This window comes from Puma concolor, chromosome A3, assembly GCF_028749965.1.
Source record: "Puma concolor isolate L17-30 chromosome A3, mPumCon1.1.hap2, whole genome shotgun sequence".
Lineage (NCBI taxonomy): Eukaryota > Metazoa > Chordata > Mammalia > Carnivora > Felidae > Puma > Puma concolor.
This window is the reverse complement of record NC_141669.1, coordinates 40,796,763-40,817,243: the sequence shown is the minus strand read 5'-3', so window position 1 is coordinate 40,817,243 and position 20,481 is coordinate 40,796,763. Positions and strand designations below refer to the sequence as shown.

Genomic DNA, 20,481 nt, shown 5'->3' with positions numbered 1-20,481 from the left:
CTGTTACCATTATTATTAATAAACTCCTACTTCTAGGACAAACATCTGGCTGAAGGAAACCAAGAGAGAGGCATCCAACACTGACTTCTGGGTTTGGCTACTTGGGCTCTGGCCAATGTCTGGAGCCACCCAAGCTGTCCAGCTCTCTGCTTCTGTGTTCATGGACCCAGGCTTATGGATTGATTTCCGGGGCTAAGAATTTCCTGAAATTGCAAAGGATTCTCCCTAATTGAGTTCCCAACCTGGCTTCTAACTACCCTGCCATATGGTCCTCTCCTGGTCTGTTTCCCATCTGTAAAATGCAGGCACCAGACAAGGAGTCCCTTCTGGGTCCTCTGACTCCAATCCAGAGGCACAGCTCAGGCTGAGATGTTGCATTTCCTCAGCCTGGAAAGCTGGCAGAGATCTGTTGCAACACTTAAAATTCCAACAATCAAAATTCCCCCAAAAATTCCTTTGAAGGCATTGACTCAGGATGGGTCTAGCCTTTATATTTGATCTGTAATAAATTTTTCTAGATCATTTCAACCAGCTCTGAGGAATGGCCAGGGGTCTGGGCTACCATATTTTCTTTTTCTTTTTTTTCTTTAAGTTTTCTTATTTACTTTGAGAGAGACAGAGTGTATGCCTGTGCACACAAGCACGAGGAGGGGCAGAGAGAGAGGTGAGAGTGCAAGCAAGCTCTGTAGTCAGCACAGAGCCCGATGTGGGGCTCAGTCCCATGAGAAGTAAGATCATGACCTGAACTGAAATCAAGAGTTGAATGTTTAACTGACTTAGCCACCCAGGTGTCCCATGAACTGCCATATTTTCTTTTAAAAGTTATTTTTAAATTTTTTAATATTTATTTATTTTTTTTATTTTTTTTTTTTTAATTTTTTTTTTCAACGTTTATTTATTTTTGGGACAGAGAGAGACAGAGCATGAACGGGGGAGGGGCAGAGAGAGAGGGAGACACAGAATCGGAAACAGGCCCCAGGCTCTGAGCCATCAGCCCAGAGCCCGACGCGGGGCTCGAACTCACGGACCGCGAGATCGTGACCTGGCTGAAGTCGGACGCTTAACCGACTGCGCCACCCAGGCGCCCCAATATTTATTTATTTTTGAGAGAGAGACAGAGCGTGAGTGGGGAAGAGGCAGAGGGAGACACAGAATCTGAAGCAGGCTCCAGGCTCCGAGCTGTCAGCACAGAGCCCCACGTGGGGCTCGAACTCACAAACCACGAGATCATGACCTGAGCCAATGTCAGATTGCTTAACCAACTGAGCCACCCAGGGGCCCCATGCCATATTTTCTGAATAAAGCTGTTGAGTGCTCAGAGACATTCTGGGCAGTGACATGCTGGAATTCCTTGGTGACCTCTTGGAAAGTGGGACTGTCCAGTACAGCATGAATGAGTGGGTCAGGAAGAGATCCGGTGGAGCATTGTGGTGGCAAGGAGGGCACCAGGCAACTGGGGCAGGAAGGGAAGGGAGGAAAGAAAGAAAGAAAGAAAGAAAGAAAGGAAGGAAGGAAGGAAGGAAGGAAGGAAGGAAGGAAGGAAGGAAGAAAGAAAGAGAGAAAGAGAGAAGGAAGGAGAGAAAGAGAAAGATTTATTTCAAAATAATAATAGACTCACAAGAACTTGCAAAAAACACTATGGAGTTCTGATACATGCTACAACCTGGATAAACTTTAAAAAATTTAAAACATTATGCTAAGTGAAAGAATCCCATCACAAAAAACCATGTATTATATGATTTCATGAAATGTCCAGAATAAGCAAATCTGTGGAAATAAATAGTAGATTAATGGTTGCCTAGGGCTGGAGGGGATAAGGTGGTTTAGGGGGTACCTGCTAATAGGTACAGGCTACTTTTTGGGGTGATGAAAATGTTCTGAAATTAAATTGTGGTGATAGTTGCACAAGTCTGTAAATATACTAAAAAATGTTAAATTCTACACTCAATAAAGCAGTCAACAAACACCCAAAGGGCTTTGTAACCTTTGAGCGGTAAGGCCATCCTTGACCCATTTGCACCCCACTTTTTTTTTTTTTTAATTTTTTTTTTTCAACGTTTATTTATTTTTGGGACAGAGAGAGACAGAGCATGAACAGGGGAGGGGCAGAGAGAGGGAGACATAGAATCGGAAACAGGCTCCAGGCTCTGAGCCATCAGCCCAGAGCCTGACGCGGGGCTCGAACTCACGGACCGTGAGATCGTGACCTGGCTGAAGCCAGACGCTTAACCGACTGCGCCACCCAGGCGCCCCTGCACCCCACTTTAAAAATATAGTATAGACAGGGGTGCCTGGGTGGCTCAGTCGGTTAAGCGCTGACTTCGGCTCAGGTCATGATCTCGCGGTCTGTGAGTTTGGGCCCGTGTCAGGCTCTGTGCTGACTGCTCAGAGCCTGGAGCCTGCTTCAGATTCTGTCTCCCTCTCTCTCTGCCCCTCCTCCACTCATGCTTGTCTCTCTCTCTCTCTCTCTCTGTCAAAAATAAATAAACATTAAAAAATATATATATATATAGTATAGACAGGTCCCATGTGTCTACCACCCAGCTTCTCCTGATGGAGACATCTTACATAATTATAGTAAATGTACCACCTTCCCCTTTAAAAAATGAAACTCCTGAAGGCCCCAAGCCTTTTCTCCAGTGTCTCAGGTTCAAATTCTCATGATAGTAACTCCTCACCCATGCCCTGAACTTTATACTTTGCAAAACACTCCCACCCCCAGATGGTAACTATACTTAGTGATAGCTATATACTTATGGTAATAAACATTTCCTAATATATATAATTGTCAGTTGTACACCTGAGACTAATATAATGGTCTAATACAATTGACTAATAATTGTATGTCACTATACTTCAATTAAAAAAAAAAAAAAACTCCAAAAAACCGACCTCCAAACCCCATTTATGTGAACTGCAAACTGTGAAACACGGTTAGCCAATTTCTTGGTTTTCTTCTTCACAAGAAACCTCGTCCCTCCCTGAGTTCCTTCCCTCTGTAAGGCTGCCAAATTTGGCAAATAAGAATTTTACCTGTCAACCCTATGAGGCAGTCAACTCTAACATATGCTCAGCCAGTGCCGGGAGGGTCTGTTCTTCATTTTGAGAGAGTTCGCAGACTCTTTCAAGAACTGAAAGGGTTCTTGGACCTCCCCTTGCCCAGCGTGGTCCACAGGCCTGGGCTGGGTCTTCCAGGCCGAGTCCTCACTCTGGCCTTTCCTTTCCCAAGTTTACATTCGGCCTGGCTCTGCCTGACACCAGGGCCGACTGCAGCCAGAAGTCTCAGCTCTTGGTGCCTCAGTTTGCCCATCTAGAGGCTGGTCTTGCAGGGGCCGCTGAGGCCATGGAAAGGGCCACAGCGATCCCGGTCGGAGCTGCGAGTCCCGCGCCAGGACTATTGTCCAGATCCAGGACAATGAAAAATTAGGATGGCAACACGCCAGACTTGGCTGGGGTGGGACACGCCACCTCCGGCCCCATCCAGGCCGGAACCCCAGTCCGAACTGCAAGTTCCGGTAGGAGTGGGCCACGGGGCGGGGCCTCGGGAGCTGTGGTCTGCGACTTCAGTGCCAATCCCCAGGCGAGTGAGCCCTCAGGCATGAGTCAGGAGGACCGGGACAGCACATTAGACCTCTGGACGCACAGACTCAAGCACTCGCAGGCCGTGCCGGCCCGCCCCCGTGAACTACAAATCCCAGCAGGCAGTGGACTGCGGGGCGGGGCCTCGGAGACCAGGACGCTCAGGACCGGAAGAGATTGACGGGCGTGATGGGATCTTCCATCGTTGGATGGTGGCTTCCCCGGTACGGAGGAGAGGATCTTCTCTCCCGCCAGCCCAGCTCCCCGCCGCCCCTGCACACACTGCTCGACCACGGCGTCGCGGGTCCGAGCCCTCCTCCGCTAACCGGAGCCCGGACCCGCCTTCCCCGCGAGCCTGGGCAGCTACGGAAAGGGAATATGTGTTGTCCCCTCGGCGGTAGGGGGATGCAGAGTTCGCCTTCCTGACCTCTCCACCATCTCCTAGAACGAACTCCTTTTCCCAGGAGGGAAGAGTCAGCCCGGACCCTGAGACGGGACTAAGCCTTTTAGGGTCCTTGTACGGGCTGCAAGTCTCTTGGAGAAGCTCCGGGAAGGCCTGGGTTCTCCCGGTCCTGGATGTATGTCCGGATGTTCGGGGCCTGGTTTCGGACCACTGTCAGTGCCTGCGCCCAGGCATTAGCTTTACATGGCAGAGTTTGATAAGGCTGAGGGGCTGCCAGGAAGTTATAAGCAGGCAGTCTCATTCAGTAGGTTTCTCTCAAAATGGTCTGCTCACGGCTCGGGGTCAAGGGCCAGACTCTTGTCCTAACTTCCTGGTTATCCAAGGATCGTCTGAGGCATTACAGAAGAGACTTACCTAATCCGTTCAGTACAAGTCAGGAACTCAGTCCAGTCTGCTCAGTACGATGAGCTCACTTCATCCACCTTCCAGAGCCAAGGCAGTGTCTCTCCAGAGGCCTCTTCTCAGCTGATTTCTGGCTCCCAAGTGGGGATTCAGGTTACACCTGTATCGGGAGCAGTGACACCACAGTGGCCAGCAACACATTGGACTTTCTGTCTCCAGCCCTATTTTCAGCTTGTACACTTTCTGATCTGATCATGTACTGCTGTGTCCCTGATCATCAAGGTTTATAGGAAAATATCTAAGGTATAGCCACAACCCTGTAATGCCAGTGAGATTTTATTCTTCTGTAGTTAGGTCGAACCAGCTGTTTCCTAGAAACGTTTCATTTAATCTTGGAATAGTTAGAAACCACTCTAGAAAGGATATTCAAAGTAGATTGCCCAGGTTCCCTTGGTAACAGGAGTGGGGGTCATATTAATTAGTCAAGTGGTCTCTAAGCATGCCCATTTCTGTCTGGGAAATTCTCAAAGCCTCGGTTTTCCAAGTATTTTTGTTAAGACAACATGTCGTTTGTTACATAGCCCCTCTGCCCCTAGAGACGAGAGATAGATACCATGGAAACTTGGAGACAACCTTGCCCCAGTCCCTGGACTCTTTAATAAGACTCTCCTGTGATAGCGAACTTCTGCATTCCTGGGCTGAGCACTGGACTCTGGAATCAGTTAGAGCCTGTGTCACTTGCCTGCCATATGCCAAAAGCCATTTTATGCCTGTCCCTGTTTCCTGAAGATCCAGCCTACAGGGCACAGGTAAAGTCACAGGGCAGTGTCAATTAGGTCATCACAGGGAATGTGGCTAAGGGTAAGGTGCAACAAAAGTTGGATTCTTTCCCCTTCAGAGCCATGGGAGCGACTCAGGAACATACCTATTCTGTACATGAAAGTACCTGCCTGCACCTATACTGCTTCTACATCCTGATGCAACTGCAAGATTCCCATTTTGACAGGGTTATTCTTGGCACATGAATGTTTTAAATAAAAGTTTGTTAAAACCGTCATTTAAAGCACAGAGGGGCACCTGGCCGGCTCAGTCAGTACAGCATGTAGCTCTTGGTCTCGGGGTTGTAAGTTCAAGCCCCAGGTTGGGTGTGCAGATTACTTAAAAATAAAATCTTAAAAAAAATAATAAAATCATAAACAGAAACTCATTGTCTTAATAACACCTTCTATCTTGTTTGCACATGTTTTTAAAATCTTCCATTTGTGTAGAGCGTCACAGATTTCTGCAAGGTCCTGGCATCAACAGCAGGTGGTAATTAACCTGGGTTGGTGGTCCTGCAGGCCACGCCCCTTCCTCTGTCTGCCTATCCTCAGGATAAGGACAGGCAGCCACGCTTCTCTTCACCACCAGGGGCCGCCCTTTCCCGTAGAACATCTGCGGACCTGTAGCGGACCGGGCCGGGGTGAGGGGATCGAGGGCTCTAGTCCCGCGTGTAAGATTGGATGTCCCTGGCCCAAGGCCCAGCATCCACCTCTGCTTGAGTCTCAATTTTTCCGTTGGTAAAGGTGGGGAGGGTGACCTCAGGGCCCTCCACACCCATCAAGGAAGGATGTGGGGATGGAGACACATCCGCTAGCGGCAGTGCCTGGTCTCTCCGAAGGGGGAGTAAAAGGCCAGGCCGGTTTTCCGTAATCTCTGTGTTCACCAGTCCTAGGAGAAAGAAACAAGGAAGCAGCAGGAGTAGCAGATATCTGGCTCACTGGCTCTGAGCTGAAGAGGGAAACCTAGGCAGGTCCATATTACATCTGTCCAGGGAGATAGGGGGTGGAGGAATGAGGGGGTAGAGTGCAGAGAGGGAGGGGAGAGGAGTAGATGCCCTCCCCCCCTCCCCCCCACCCCACAGGAAGGTAAATAGAGGAAAAGAACCAGTAGGGTAAGGGCACAGTCAGTCACGGATACCCAGAGAAGAGTCCTTGGTAATCCATCAGTATTTAGGGAAGAGAGTTGTTTGCAGGTAAACAGGAAAAGGGTCTCCAGACACTGTGCTTAATGGAGGCCTAGTGGGTGGTGACCAATGGGCAGTAAAGGAGCAAGCTATGGCCTTTCGGAAGAGAGAGACCAAAGATGTTTGCAGAGAGGCAGACTTTTTCTTTTTTTTTTAATTCTTACTTACATGTCCCTCTCTCCTTATAAAATGTAGGCTTCAGAGGTCAGGGATTTTTTTTCTGCCATTCTGTGCAGTCTTTCCAGTGCCCAGGCCAATGCCCAGCACATAGTAGGTGCTCACAGAGAGGCAGACTTTGAGTGAGATTTGAGTATGTAGCTCAAATATTTGTTGAGAGCCTCTTATGTGCCAAGCTGTGGGCTGGGCACTTGGAATTTGGCTGTGAACTGAACAGATACAGTCGCTACCCATTTACAGGGCTTCCAGTCGAGTGGGAGTCCCTAGTGTAGCTCTGAAATAAACCTCTAGATCTAATTATGGGGGGAGCCGCAAGAGAGGGTGTATTGTAAGGGAGAGACAGACTGCCCTGGTCTGGGACCCCTGCTGAGGGTCACATAAGCTGTGGCCTGAAGGACAAGGGAGGAAAGGGGACAGAGTGTTCCAGCAAAAGAATGGCAAGTGTGCAGCCTCTAGAAAAGGCTAGAAAGGGATGAAAGAAGCCATGTAACATTATAAGCATTTGCAGCCACCCTGCCCCCTACCCCCACCTTATCCAGGCTTCCCAAACCCTGGGACACTGCCCGGGCTCTCTATCCAGGTGCTCCTTTGTAGAATCTGGGCAGTGGGCTAATGGATCAAGTTTAAAAATAGCTGAAGAAGTTATGGTGATCTTCATAATCAGGCCCAGGTGGAGGGGAGAGGGCTGGGGTCTGGCGAAGGCAAGTGTGCTTCCACCATCTGTGAAGAGAGCATTGCCAGTTGCAGAGCTGAGCTGAGGAAAGCGGTGCCGGGTGGGGGTGGGGTAAGAGTTTTTGAACTATTACATACACAGAGTCCTTTTTTCCTTTTTACTGCTGTTGCTATACATTAAGCGTGCTTTCCCTCTTTGTTATATTCCCTAAGGACTGAATAAAGATCTGAATTTCTTCCAACTGGAATTTCCTGAAGTCAGCAGGGTGCAGAATGGGCCCTCCCCCCACCTGCATCCTGTATTCACCTCAAAGAGAAGTTGAGTGTGAGTCCACGGGGGAAAATGGAGGGGCTAGGGCAGGAGAAGCAGGTAGGGGCCTGATCTTACAAGGTGACAGAGACATTTGGTCTTTATTCAAGGAGCCATGGTGTGTCCCTTATGGGTTTTAGGCAGAGCTGGGACATGACCAAATCTGCTATGAGCAAAGGCTCAGGGACAGGGAAGGGCAGGGTGTGTGGGACGGAGGCAGGTGGCAGGTGGTACTGGCTCGTGCTCTTTACCCTGGAGACCTACAAAGCTGGCGTCAACTGTCAGGCCCCACCCTAACCCTTGGAAAATCTGAAGGAAAATAGTGTTCCGGCCTCCAGAAAAATACAGAGACATGCTACACACCAATCTTTATCACTTTCAGGGAGATAGAGGGAGGGTCCCTGAGATTAACTTTAACCCAACCACAGAGTTCAATTGGACTCAGGCTCCACCTGCTCAGGTAAAAATATCTTGAGAATTCCTTCTCCCTGACTCCTCACAGGACCTTGTTTATAACTTCCAGGTCTCCCCTCTCCAGCCCTGCAGTTCAGGCTTGTCTCATGCCACTGACTTGGCCCTAGCCTCATGTTCAGAAACTTCTACGATCTATCCCACCCTTTCCACTTGCCTCTATGGATTCCTGTTCCCCTGGAAGAAGAATTCCTGTATTATCAACACCCTCTGGGTTTTTTTTTTCCCCACCTTTCCCAGTACTTTCCTGGCTAAGGAAAAGCTGGCTGTCGTAAGGTAGCCCCACACCCTGACGACCTCCCCTGGGCCACCTCCAGGGCCCTGCTTGTCCCTAATGCATCTAATGCATCCCCCCCCCCCCCCCCCCCCCCCCCGCTTCCTCACATTTGAAATCCAGGTTATCTCCCTCTCCTTCCCTTGCTTCTTTCTTCTTCTGTTGTTGCCGTTGTTGTTTACATTTGTATTGACTGATTTTTTTAATTGTAAAAATAATTAATATTTGTCATAAACACAGTCTCAGGATAGAAATATAAAGCTATGACACTTCTTTCTACCCGGTCTGACCTTTGTAGGAGACACCCACTATGCCTGGCCTCAGAGTTTGAGCTTCTGTGGTCTCAACTCTGGAGTTCTTAACTGAAAGTAAGACAAACCCACCCTAGCTAGTTGAGGCGTAAAAACAATTTATTAAAGATATTCTGTAGCTCACAGCATCTCCTGGAGGACCAGAAAAACAGCCAGAAACAATGGCTCAAAAGTCAGGGCCAAGTTGGCCTGGTGGAGGCACCTCTGGGCATAGACAAAACTATTGCCAACACCACTCACCTGGGCCCTGGTGGTCCCAAGGGGGTCTCAACCTCCTCAGCCTCCAGAAGTAGGATACAGAGGTCATCCCCTCCCCAGGGCGGTTTCCTCTTGGTGCCTGCTTCAGACACAAAGTCTAACACGGGGGCATGTGACTGGCTGAATGCCTGCATCCCAGCTGCAAAGGAGGCTGGGAAGACATCGCTGGGCTCCTGTGGATGGAATCAGGATTTATAAGGTGGAGAATGCCCCAAATGCAGGACATGCTCACTGGCCAGAAAGAATGGCTCAGGTCCCCTTCTATTCTCTAGGAGTCCAGCCGTCCCCATCTCCTGCTCCGCATGCTCACCCCTGAGAACTCTGGCCACAGCCTGCTTGCCTTCCTCCTCCTTCTCACAGTGCTTCCCACTTTGCTACACCAGGGATCCCGGCTAGACCGCACCACCCACCGTGTCCGATGGTAACATCTATGTGAAGCAGGACACCGCTGTCTCAGGGAAAGCTGATATTTATTTTGTGGGTGCTGTGTGTTTCTTGTGCCATCACCTCATTTGACCCTCAGAAGCTCCCTCACTAAAAGGAACCCCTACTGACATCCCCATTTACACGAGAGGAAACTCAAGCCCAGAGATTGAACATCTTGGGTGTGCCCTCTCCATCACTTGTAGTGGCCCCTTGAGAGCAGGGTCTGTGTCACGTTCTTTCCCTGCTGGGGACCCCTTTGTTCCAAACAAGCAAAAGTCCATATGTGATTCTAAAAATGTCCTAGAAGTTACAGGTTCTCAGACTGTTTCCTATATAACAGAGTTTCCCAAACTTGACTTGATAAGATTGATCTAGGATGTTTATTTGTTAAAAATAATATAGGGGCGCCTGGGTGGCGCAGTCGGTTAAGTGTCCGACTTCAGCCAGGTCACGATATCGCGGTCCGGGAGTTCGAGCCCCGCGTCGGGCTCTGGGCTGATGGCTCAGAGCCTGGAGCCTGTTTCCGATTCTGTGTCTCCCTCTCTCTCTGCCCCTCCCCCGTTCATGCTCTGTCTCTCTCTGTCCCAAAAATAAATAAACGTTGAAAAAAAAATTAAAAAAAATAATAATAATATAGATTCCTGGGGCACCTGGGTGGCTCAGTCAGTGATCTCAGTCGGTGATCTTCGGCTCAGGTCGTGATCTCACCGTTCGTGGGTTGAGGCCTAAGTCAGGCTCTGTGCTGACAGCTCAGAGCCTGGAGCCAGCTTTGGATTCTGTCTGCCTCTCTCTCTGTCCCTACCCAGCTCATGCTCATGCTCTGTCTCAAAACTAAATATATATACACACACACACACACACACACACACACACATATATATGTGTGTGTGTGTGTATATATATATATATATATATATATATATATTCCCAATTCCCTCCTGGAGCATCCAATCCATAAGATCTCAGGTAAGGGGGGAGGGTGCCTGGGTGACTCAGTTGCTTAAGTGTCCACCTCTTGGTTTCAGCTCAGGTCATGATCTTACGAATTATGAGTTCTATCCCCTGCTTGGGATTCTCTATCTTCCTCTCTCTCAGCCCTCCCCCACTCATGCTCTCTGTCTCGGTCTCTCTCAAAAATAAATAAATATATTTTAAAAAAAGATCTCATGGAAGGTCTGAGAATCTAAGACTTTTAACAAGTTCTCTAGCGATTCTTGTGATCATGCAAATAAGGGAAACAGTGCTCTGGAGAGCTGTTTTCTTAGGGTGGATTTAGACTATTCTGGACCTACAAATTACAGCCTGTTCCCATTAGAGATCAGTAACCGAGGTCTGGAAAATGTGGAGAATCACTGCGTGCTATGCAAGAGCCTTAGAACAGGCACTGGGTGCTACCAGACAATGGGGCATTGCAACCAAAATGTGACCTTCCAGCAATACCACTTCTAGGAATTCATGCTGAGGGAATAGCTATGCACAAAGCAGTCCTGTGCCAGAGGAGAAAGAGGTTGTCCAAATCTGCCTGTGTAATTAGTAAGAAGCACAGTCCTCACCGCACAGGGCTGGCCAGTGTGAGACAAAGCCACGAGGCAGGCCTCCTTCCACCCCCTTCTTCCTAATCTGTCCAGGCCAGTGCCCCCACCCAGATGGCACGATTCCATCCTCTGTGCCTGTGACCCTTTCACTCACCCTGCTCATGGCATTTGCCTATGCAAAGCCCCAAACAGAAGGGGGGGGGTGTGGCTGAGGCAAGGGGGGTACTTACTGGGAAACCCACTCAGTTTGGGTTGGCAGTGGGGCTGATATCTAGAGCCTCCTGCTGTAGACTTTGATCTGCTGACCTTGTCCCATAGAAAGTCCCCTTCATGAGGGAGGTTGCCCCCTGCAATACAGTCCAAATGTGGAACAAAGGTCAAATGGGGAGTGGAGGTTAGGGAGGAGACCCCTGTCCCTGACCCAGACCTAGATTGTTTCTTTGTTTTTGTTCTCTCAGTTTTTCCCACTGTACCACATGGGCTCCCTGTTAAGCCACCCCAGTGATTTTTCATAGCTTCTTAAAGTGCCCTTTGGCCTGTAGGTCCCAGGAGTCATCTGGTCTTCCTCTCTGAAGGTTGTGGCCAGCTCAACCCTGGGGTTCTCTCCCCAGTGTCCCTAGCCCCATGGCCTCCAAAGATGTAAGCACGTGACCTTCACTTCTTTGTGCCAACAGCCAGGACATCACCAAAATAATAAACAGGCAAGTTACAGTGCCCTAGAAAAGTCTTACATTCATGATCCTCATCTGTGTTTCCTCAGTCCCTGGTTTAAACAAAGTCAGACGCCAGGCCCTTCTTTTTGCCCCAACACTTCTCAGATATTAATGTTCTAAAATTCACTCAAGTAACAGAACACCTGAACGTCATGGGCTCCTTAAGGAAGCCATGTTTACCGCTGTGTCTAATTCCCTCACAGGAAAGGAGGGTAAGGATTCAGGCCTAGATGAGATGCAGGATTGCCTGGTGGTTAGTGCACAGGCAAAGCTTGGGTTGAATCTCACCTCCAATACTTACTAATTGTCAACCTTGGGAAAGCCACCCAATTTCTCAAAGCCTCTGAGCTATGTGGACTGAACTGTACCCCTTCTTCATTCATCTATTGAAGCCCTGGCCCCCAGTGTGGCTATATTTGAAGACAGGATCTTTAGGGAGGTAATTAAAGTTAAATGAGGTCATAAGGGTAGAGCCCTGATTCAATAAGACTGGTGTCCTTATAAGAAGAGATCAGAGATAGCTCTCTCTATGCACGCAGAGAGCATAGGCCAGAAGTTGTCTGTCTGCAAGGCAGGAAGAGAACTCTCATCAGAAACCAACTCTGGGGGCGCCTGAGTGGCTCAGTTGGTTGAGCGTCTGACTGGCTCAGGTCACGATCTCACAGTTTGTGGGTTTGAGCCCTGTGTCAGGCTCTGTGCTGACAGCTCAGAGGCTGGAGACTGCTTTGGATTCTGTGTCTCCCTCTCTCTCTGCCCCTCCCCCACTTGTGCTCTGTCTCTGTCTCTGTCTCTCTCTCTCAAAAATAAATAAACATTAAAAATTTTTAAAAAAGAAAAAAGAAACCAACTCTGATGGCACACTGATCTTGGGCATTTAGCTTCCAGAACAGTGACAAAATAAATTTCTCTAGTTCAAGCCACCTCATCTGTGGTATTCTGTGATGGCAGCCTGATCTAATACACTCAGTTTCCTCTTCTGAAAAACAGGGATTAAACTAGCATTTGCATCATGAGGCTATTCTAAGAATCCAATAGGAAATACACATGCCTGCTTATTCAGTTTTCCTATAACATCTTTAGCACCTAAATAGTGCCTGGCAGATAATGGATGTTCAATAAATACTTATTCGGTGAATAAATACATCCATCCATAAAGGAAGCTGTCATACTAAATACATATGCATATTTCTAAGCTTTTCATTAACCTCTACTTCTGTGATCATTGACGACCAGTCACCAGGAAAGGACAGCAAGCATAAAGCGTTTAAGAAAAGTGCAAGGCTGGTCTCTCATTTTCAGCTGGATCTGCCCATTAATGTCATATCTTCTGTGAGGTGGGAAAGGCCAGTCTGGATGATCCTTCAATGAGCTTCTGGGAGGAGGACGCACTGATCAGGGAGCTGCAGTAGGCCTCTGAGCCCTGGTCTAGCCTTGTGGGCCTGAGGCCCTGGGGCAGAGGAGAGAGCCCTTCCTCCTGTGGAGCAGAAGGGCTGGAGACTGGGGACCACAGCACGGGAAGGCAATGTGGGGGAGGTTATGGGAGCCTCTGGGGTAACTTGGTCTGGGGTTAGAGGACACAGCAGGCCCACCTTCCTGGTGCTTGTGAGATGCAAATGATGAGAACAATAGGGCCTCTGTCCCCAGGCCATTTGTGGCAGAACCTCTGCTCAAGGGAGGCATTGCTGCTTCTGCTGGGCCATGGTGAGAGTTAGTTCTGGGGCAGCCCGAGGTGCACAGACCTGCCCACCCCTTGGGGCCCAGGAATCTTCCCAGGGAGAGGCATCCCAGCTGCACTGACTACCCCCTTATGCCCCTCTCTCTTTGCAGGACAAGCTCAGGGGAAGCAAGCCCCGGTGAGTACTCTGCTCCGCTCTTTCCTCTGCCTCCTCTCTGATCTCTACCTCGCTGCCCCTTTCCTGGGCACGGCCCTACCTGCCCAGTAAGACCATTCATGTACTTCTACCCCGCTGTGAGCGCTAGGGCTCCCCCACTACCAGCTTCACTGGGGCACCAACTCATCCAGCTGTGTACCCACCGGGCACTGGCTCTGCCCCCGGGACTGTTCTTCCTGCTGTCCTGATCCCAGGCCAGTGCCACACAACTCCAGGGGGCGCCATTCACGTAGTCATGGATGTGAATGTCCTGGGAATTGTGCAGTGTCTGGCTGACACAAACTCAAGGGCCTCTTGGGCAGAGTTGACTAGAGTCTGATTGCAGGTTGGGGCCACCCCTTCCATCTCCCAGATGTGGAGGTAAGTGACAGTGGGCAAGAGGGGCCCCCTGCAAGCAGAATGGGGTCCCCTGCAAGTACAGTCTCTTCTGAATGGCTCCGGACCCCTCCTGCCCGTTGTAGTCCAGCACTACTAAGTCACCGGGGCCTAGCCTTTCCATCTGTCTTGCTCAGAATTTGGGGTGCATGGGGTAGGGGATTGTCATAGCTGGAACTTAGCCGGGAGGCCCCCTTATTTTCAAAACGCCCACCTCACTGGCCCTGCTGCAGTGTTGGAAAGGTTGGTCATGAATGGTTCCTTTGAGTTGAGTGAATCACTGAGGCCCTACTGTAAAAGTGCAGATGGTTTATTATATTGGGGACAGAGAGTAAGTCATTGTGGGGTGGGGGTGGGGGTGCTGGGAGATAAGCCCAGTCTCATCAGTCCCCTGTCCAGATTCCCCAGCTTGGAAAAAAGATGTCCCCAGCCCATGTCCTCTGCCTGCCTCTGGGACCTGGAGACACACAGTAAGTATAGCTGCTGAGACTAGAGGGGAGGGAGGTGGGACGCCGCAGCTACCACTGGTCCTGCTCCTCTTCTAGCCCTTCCAGAAAGCCCAGGAGGAGGAGGAAGAGGAGGAAGATAAATATGAGCTGCCCCCCTGTGAGGCTCTACCCCTCAGTCTTGTCCCTGCCCACCTTCCTGGCACCGAGGAGGACTCTTTGTACTTGGGTAGGGGTTGGGAAGGTGAGGAAGGGAGCTGGGTGGTCAGGCAGGACAGAGGGTCCCCACAAGAAAAGAGGGTGCAGACCTTGCCTCTTCTCCCTTTGTATGTGCTGGGCCACGGAAGGGGGGGTTGGGGGTGAGGCCTCAGCTGGCAGTTGCTGAAGCCTCTGGGCTAGGCAGAGAGAGAGGATGGAGAGGAGGAGGCAGGGGGGAGAAAGGCAGGAGGGAGAGTGGGAAGGGGAGAGCCTGGAGGGGCACTGTAACCAAGGCAACGGTGGGAAAGCAGGAGGCCCCACAGGGTCCCCGGGGCCTCCTCTGAGATCCCGCGCACTCCTGGAGCCAGGGTAGGGATGCCAGGAGAGCCGGGGCTGCCGCTGGCATCCCACCCCCAGGGCTCCTTGACTCGGTGGGGATAGGAAAACTGGCTGCCTCCAGTTGCCATGGAGATGGGGCTGTGGGGAAGCCAGTGAGGGGCAGGGGGAGGGGGAGGAGGAAATAAAGGCTAGGTAGGGGGTGGGAGGAAAACAGGAACCTGTGTGGGAGGAACCCACGCCCCCACAATGCTTGGGGCCTTTTCCAGACCACCCTGGCCCCCCGGGCCCATGCAAGTCACCGCCACCGCCACCGCGACCCCAGCCCCAGCCCACAACGGTGAATAACACCCCCTCAAGTGCCTCCTTCCCCCGCCCCCCCACCTCACCCCAGGCTACCGTTTCCCAGTGAGTAAATCTAAGAGGCAACTCATCCGCAAGATTCCCCCACATCTGCATTCTAGAAGTCCCTGAAAAATTAGATGTGTCAGAAGCAGAGCCCTGTTACCAGCGGCTGCTCCCTTCCCCTCCCCCTTCCCGGTCATTCCCCCCACCCCCACCAGTCAGCGTCCAGGGACTCACCCTTCCGGTGGAGCTGGGAGGGCTGGAAGGCCAGGCTGCCCCTCCCTGGACCCTGGAGCCTGAGGACCCCTCCCTGCCTAGAGAGTGAAGAAATCCCTCACTTGGCTGCCATCACGGCCAGCTGGAAAGGCCCACTGGGCTTGAGAAAAGCTTATGGGCTTGGAAGTTACCACTTTCATCATATATTTTATTGGAATAAAAAGAAAAAAAACAGGGAGAGATTCACAACAAAGAGCACAAAGCAGAGGCAAAGAGTTACCTCTGTACATTAGTTCTTGTACTGCAGTGGTTTTAAGGCCGCGCAGATATATTTAACCCCACTGCATCCCACCCCACCATGTTGCCTTTCCCATGCCCCAGTTCCTCTCCCTTCTCCCACCCCTAACCCTGCTCTCCCTCCCGCCCATTGTGCCCACAGCTGAAGGCAATACTGAGCCTGCAGGAGGCTAGGAAGCAGGGACAGCCCTTTGGGAAGCAAGGTAATGAGGACTTCCTATCTCTTTTAGAGGCCCACCCACTCCCTACCCTGAGATGGGGCGTCCTGGCCCCCTCAGGGCAGACTAGGGTTCCGGCTACTTGGGCTCATGCTTTGCCTGGTCACTGCACTCCTCCAGCTGTTCCTCATTTTTACCTGAGGAAAAATTCCCCATCCCCGCTAAGGCTGGCAGTTCAGGAGGACCCTAAGGTCTGGAGACCAGAAATGCTTTGGCTGAGATCACAAAAAAGCAGAGTCCCCGACTTCCAGGTCCTGTTCTGCACCTGCTGTGCTTTCTGGGTCCGGCAAGGGACACTCCAGGATGAAGAGATCTGAGGGCAGCTTCCCCTGCCTGGGGGACCCTCACTATTGAAACACATCTGAGTGTCATGTCCCTGTCGAAGTGGCTCTTTGGCCACCGGTCTCTGATCCCATCCATGTCATTATTGCTACCACTGTCCAGAGACTTTGCCTGTGATAAGGGCCCTGAGGCCTGTGAACCCAGAACCCTGGGATATCAGGACAGTGAGGGACCTCAGTCAGCACATTTTTGTCTGAACATGGCCCAAGAAGAGCAGTCTCCTGCCTAAGGTCAAACAGCTAACTTGAGGCACGTTCACGTTTACTGTGCTCGGTGGTTGGTAAACCTTCGTGACCTTGAGGGTGGTTTTGACTTGGGGAACAGCCCAAAGTCATTTGGAGCAAGCCTGGCAAATCATTTGGGAGGTCAAGCCAGGCAACACCACCGGGGGGTGTGAAGTAAGGCGATCGGAGCTTAGGGTGGCTTTCTCCTGGAGCTTCAAAGCTGACTCTGAGAATCCCTTCAGATGAGTTCCAAAGATACTCCGTCCTTCCAGCCTAAGTTTCACTGAATTCTTTTCTCCCTGTGCTCATGACTGGTGGTTTCTCCTTTACCTCCAGAGTTGGCTACACCGTCCAGAATGGTGAGTGACCTCTCTCTCAGTCCCCACTCATCCTCTAGGGTTCTGGCTAGGAAGTTGGCAAAGTTGGGGTAGGGGGCCTTGGGAGGGCCAGGAAATAGCCCTAAAACCAAGGGAAAAGGTCCAGAGCAGAGTCGTTCCTGTTTGCCACAGGCCCCTGACAAGGTGTAAGCCAGCTGTCATATGCCGTCCAAGGCTACTGGAGAAGCCTGGCCTCTGGGCTCCTCCTGGACACCCAAATTCTATGAGAGCTGGGGCCTATAGGCACCTCTGAAGGGGAAGGTGCTCATGGGTGCCCCCTCCCAGGCAAAGGAGCAACTTTAATCATTCTAGCTAGCTCTCAGAAAGAGGTCCAGCTTGTGGTGGTGGTGGGGGGAAGATGTCCATAGCCCCCCCACCCCAAGTGATGGCTTCACCCTCCCTCCCATTTGCTGGTCAAACTCTTAGGTGCCAAGCCCTCCAAAGAAATCTGATGAGAACATCTACCTGGAATGTGAGCCCAGTCCAGGTGAATACCTCCCTCTACCCCAGATCCATCTTGCCTGAGGCCTTCAGCTGCTCACAACAGGACACATTCTGGCTCTGTCTTCTTGCCTTGTCTTCCCCACTACCCCACCAATACACATTTGCTTTTGGACACCCACATGGACACCCACGCTTCGGCCTTTCATCCAGGTTGACCCCTACTGTGCATACTAGAGGGGGAACCCCCTTAAAGCAAGGGTTGCATGGGCTTCCCCACTGGTTGGAAGGACTCCCTGAGAGCCCGGGCTGCTGAGAGACAGCAGGCCTGCAGGCATCTGCACCCCTCCCTGGTCGGTGTGGATTTCCTTGCCTGATACCCAGTCTCCAGCCCAGCCTGCTTTCACTGTTTTAGTCCTGGCCTTGACTCGAACTCTGAGCTCTCAAGTCCTGATGCCCCCAGACCCTCTTCCAAGGACATCAGTGGTGCCCAGGTGAGTGCCCACCAGGGATGTGTGTGTGTACATGAGAGATGGCCAACTTAAGCTTCCCCAGCTCTGACCCTGGGATCTCTGGGTTCACTGAGTTCTTTCCCTTAAGATAAAATCCTGAGCCACTGGGGCTGAGCGCCCCAGCTTAGAGCCACTTTCTTCCTCAACTTGTTCCCCACAGGTCCACCGTAGCCCCCCAGGAAGCTTGGAATGTAAGAGGCTAGTAGCCAGGGGAGAAGTAACCTGGGGCGGGGGGTGGGGGAGCTCAGGGAGGGACTACAGGCCCAGGGGGTGGGCCTACAGGACCGAGACTTTCTGACCAGCCCTCCTGTGTCCCAGGGAGCAGCGAACGGCACTTCTAAAGGTGAGTAGAAGCATCTTCAGCATGAACCCCAGGCAGTCCTTCCAGGGCCCACCTTTCCAGCCTCTCATGCCCCACTTGGCTGTGGGAGTCCTCACAGCTCTGACTTCAGCTGGGAGCAGGCCTGAGGGGATCCCACTGTGCATTTGCCAGGGTCTGCACCAAAGCAGGAAGTTCCTAGCCCGTATCTCAAGATCATCCCTCATTTGGAGGTCACTCGTGGCCTAGCTGGTAGGTCCTACCAGAGTCCAAGACCTGGAGAGGAGGGATGAAGCACTGGGTGCTCTGCTTGGGGCTTCAGGCCTATGTGCACCGCCCTCTAACCTCGCCCACCTCTGCAGCTGGGCCCAAAGCCTTCTTTGCCTAATCCCCAACCAGCCTCAGCTCTACAATCTGCTTCTTCCAGCAGGAAGGAGATCCTCTCTTTCCTGCATAGCACCCACGCGGAGCACCTCAGCTGCTGAGGTGAGAAGGGGCAGGGAGAAGGCTCTGGAGGAGGCCTGCAGGGCCTCTTGGCGGCAGGTGGGGTGGGTGCGGCTCACCATTGCGAGGATCATGTTTTGAACATGTGTGTGCAGCACCCTGCTGGGCACCACACACAGACACATCTCTGTTCTGCTTGTGCAGACTCAGTCTAGGGAACTGAGATGTGAACACGACCGCAGGGCAGGGTTCTCTGTTCCCCAGCCCCTCTCCACTGTCGTGGCACATCTGTGAATGGCTGCTTGTGTGTGTATACAGGACAGCAGCCTTCTGGGTCAGCCTTGGTACTCAGGGAACTGTGACCGCCATGCTGTTGAGAGTGCCCTGCTCCAATTCCAAAAGGTGGGCAACTGCAGCCCCCCTGGGCTTTCTCGGAAACCCTTCTGCTCACCAGCTGTGGCTGGCTGAGCAGGTGGGGATGGGAGGGCAAGGGGGGTGCTGGCCATTTGCGGGCCAGGGCTGCAGGCAGACGGTTGGGAGACGAGGTTGATGGATGGGGTCTCCTCCACAGGATGGGGCCTACACTGTGCGCCCCAGCTCAGAGCCTCATGGCTCACAGCCCCTTACCCTGGCAGTGCTTCTCCATGGCCGGGTCTTCAACATTCCCATCCGGCGGCTGGATGGTGGGAGCCACTATGCCCTGGGCCGGGAGGGCAAGAACCACGAGGAGGTGGGTGCTGGAGGAGGATGGGGGCTACAAAGCAAGGAGGGCACAGCACAGTCACATGCTGGGCCCTGCCAGGAGCATTTGCCCAGGGGAAAACCCACATTTTGCATTTTTTTTCTGGATTGGGTGGAAATGAGAGTGGCCAGTGACTTGAATTCCTTCCCAGAGGTCTGCCTTCCTCTGGGGGAGGCACCCCTCTTGTAGGGCTCCATCTGCCCAAGGCCCGGTGGGGGGCATTGGGCCTGCCATGAACCCAGTTAGGAGGAGGGCAGGGCCCGGGTAGTCCAGGTTCCTGCCCATCCCAAGGATTTAACTTTGTGCCTGGCACTTGCGGAGGCTTACGTGCTGGAGGACCTGGGCAGAGGCATGGCCCCAAAGTTATTTCTACCCGGCCTGGGAAATATGAGCCTGGCTAAACATGCCCGTGGGTGCAGTTGCAAGAAAGTTGTGCAGGGTCTGGAACCTGGCAGCAGAAAGGCAGTGGTGCTTCATGGGGCAAACAAGAAGGAAAGTATTTAGAAAAATGTCAACAAACCCCCTCCCCAGAGCTCCTCAGTTCCTTCAGGAAGTTTCTCCCAGCATGAGGCTCAGGGGACTCACTGATGCCCCTCATTCCTGTCCAGCTGTTCTCCTCCGTGGCTGCCATGGTCCGGCACTACACACAGCACCCGCTGCCCCTTGTGGACAGACACAGCGGTAGCCGTCAGCTCACCTGCCTGCTCTTCCCCACCAAGCCCTGATGCCATGGCGGACTGTACACAGCCACCTCTGGCCCCGTAGTTTGCTCCTTGCCGGGGCCATCCTGGGCTGTCTCCCTCTTGCCTCTCCCAAGTCTCCACCCTTCCAGACCCTCCCCACCCCCTTGCCCCAGTCCCTGCAGGCCTGGATGAGAGGCTTTGGGAAAGGTTGCCCAGAGGCAGCAAGAGCCCCTGAGACCCCACCCCATGTTCACCTGGAGCCTGGCACTGCCCTGCCCTGCTGCATCTCCAAGGATTGGAAGCAGGCATCACGCATTCCCAGCCCCCAGGCATGGCTGTGTCTGCACTGTTTACTAGAGCCTCCCAAGCTGCTTTGGATGAAAGCCTCCCCGGGGAAGCTGAGCCTCAGGGAAACAGCCCGGGGTACTGCTTGGACACAAAGAGAATCCTTTCACATTCTTTCGGGGACTTAACACAGGGCTGGCATCTTTCCTTACACTGTACATGGTCCGCTTTCAATAAATATTTGTTGAGTGAA

At 52.0% G+C, this 20,481-nt stretch overlaps 1 protein-coding gene and 1 long non-coding RNA gene across 2 annotated transcripts; one reads left to right on the top strand and one right to left on the bottom strand.

Moving 5' to 3' along the window:
• Nucleotides 1-1,088: 1,088 nt before the first annotated feature.
• On the bottom strand, nucleotides 1,089-3,753 carry LOC147582409 (uncharacterized). Its single transcript, XR_015249083.1, has 2 exons — nucleotides 3,034-3,753; nucleotides 1,089-1,453 (listed from the first exon to the last, which is right to left on the bottom strand). It is a non-coding gene; the product is annotated as an uncharacterized LOC147582409 (long non-coding RNA).
• A 9,481-nt stretch (nucleotides 3,754-13,234) lies between these two features.
• SH2D6 (SH2 domain containing 6) lies at nucleotides 13,235-20,481 on the top strand. Its single transcript, XM_086700702.1, is given in 16 exon segments — nucleotides 13,235-13,258; nucleotides 13,260-13,389; nucleotides 14,203-14,273; nucleotides 14,349-14,493; nucleotides 15,053-15,123; nucleotides 15,784-15,844; nucleotides 16,762-16,784; nucleotides 17,229-17,289; nucleotides 17,659-17,737; nucleotides 17,916-17,946; nucleotides 18,074-18,098; nucleotides 18,249-18,326; nucleotides 18,502-18,560; nucleotides 18,837-18,920; nucleotides 19,090-19,248; nucleotides 19,869-20,481. Coding segments are annotated over 16 exon segments (1,218 nt in total). The 3' UTR covers nucleotides 19,986-20,481.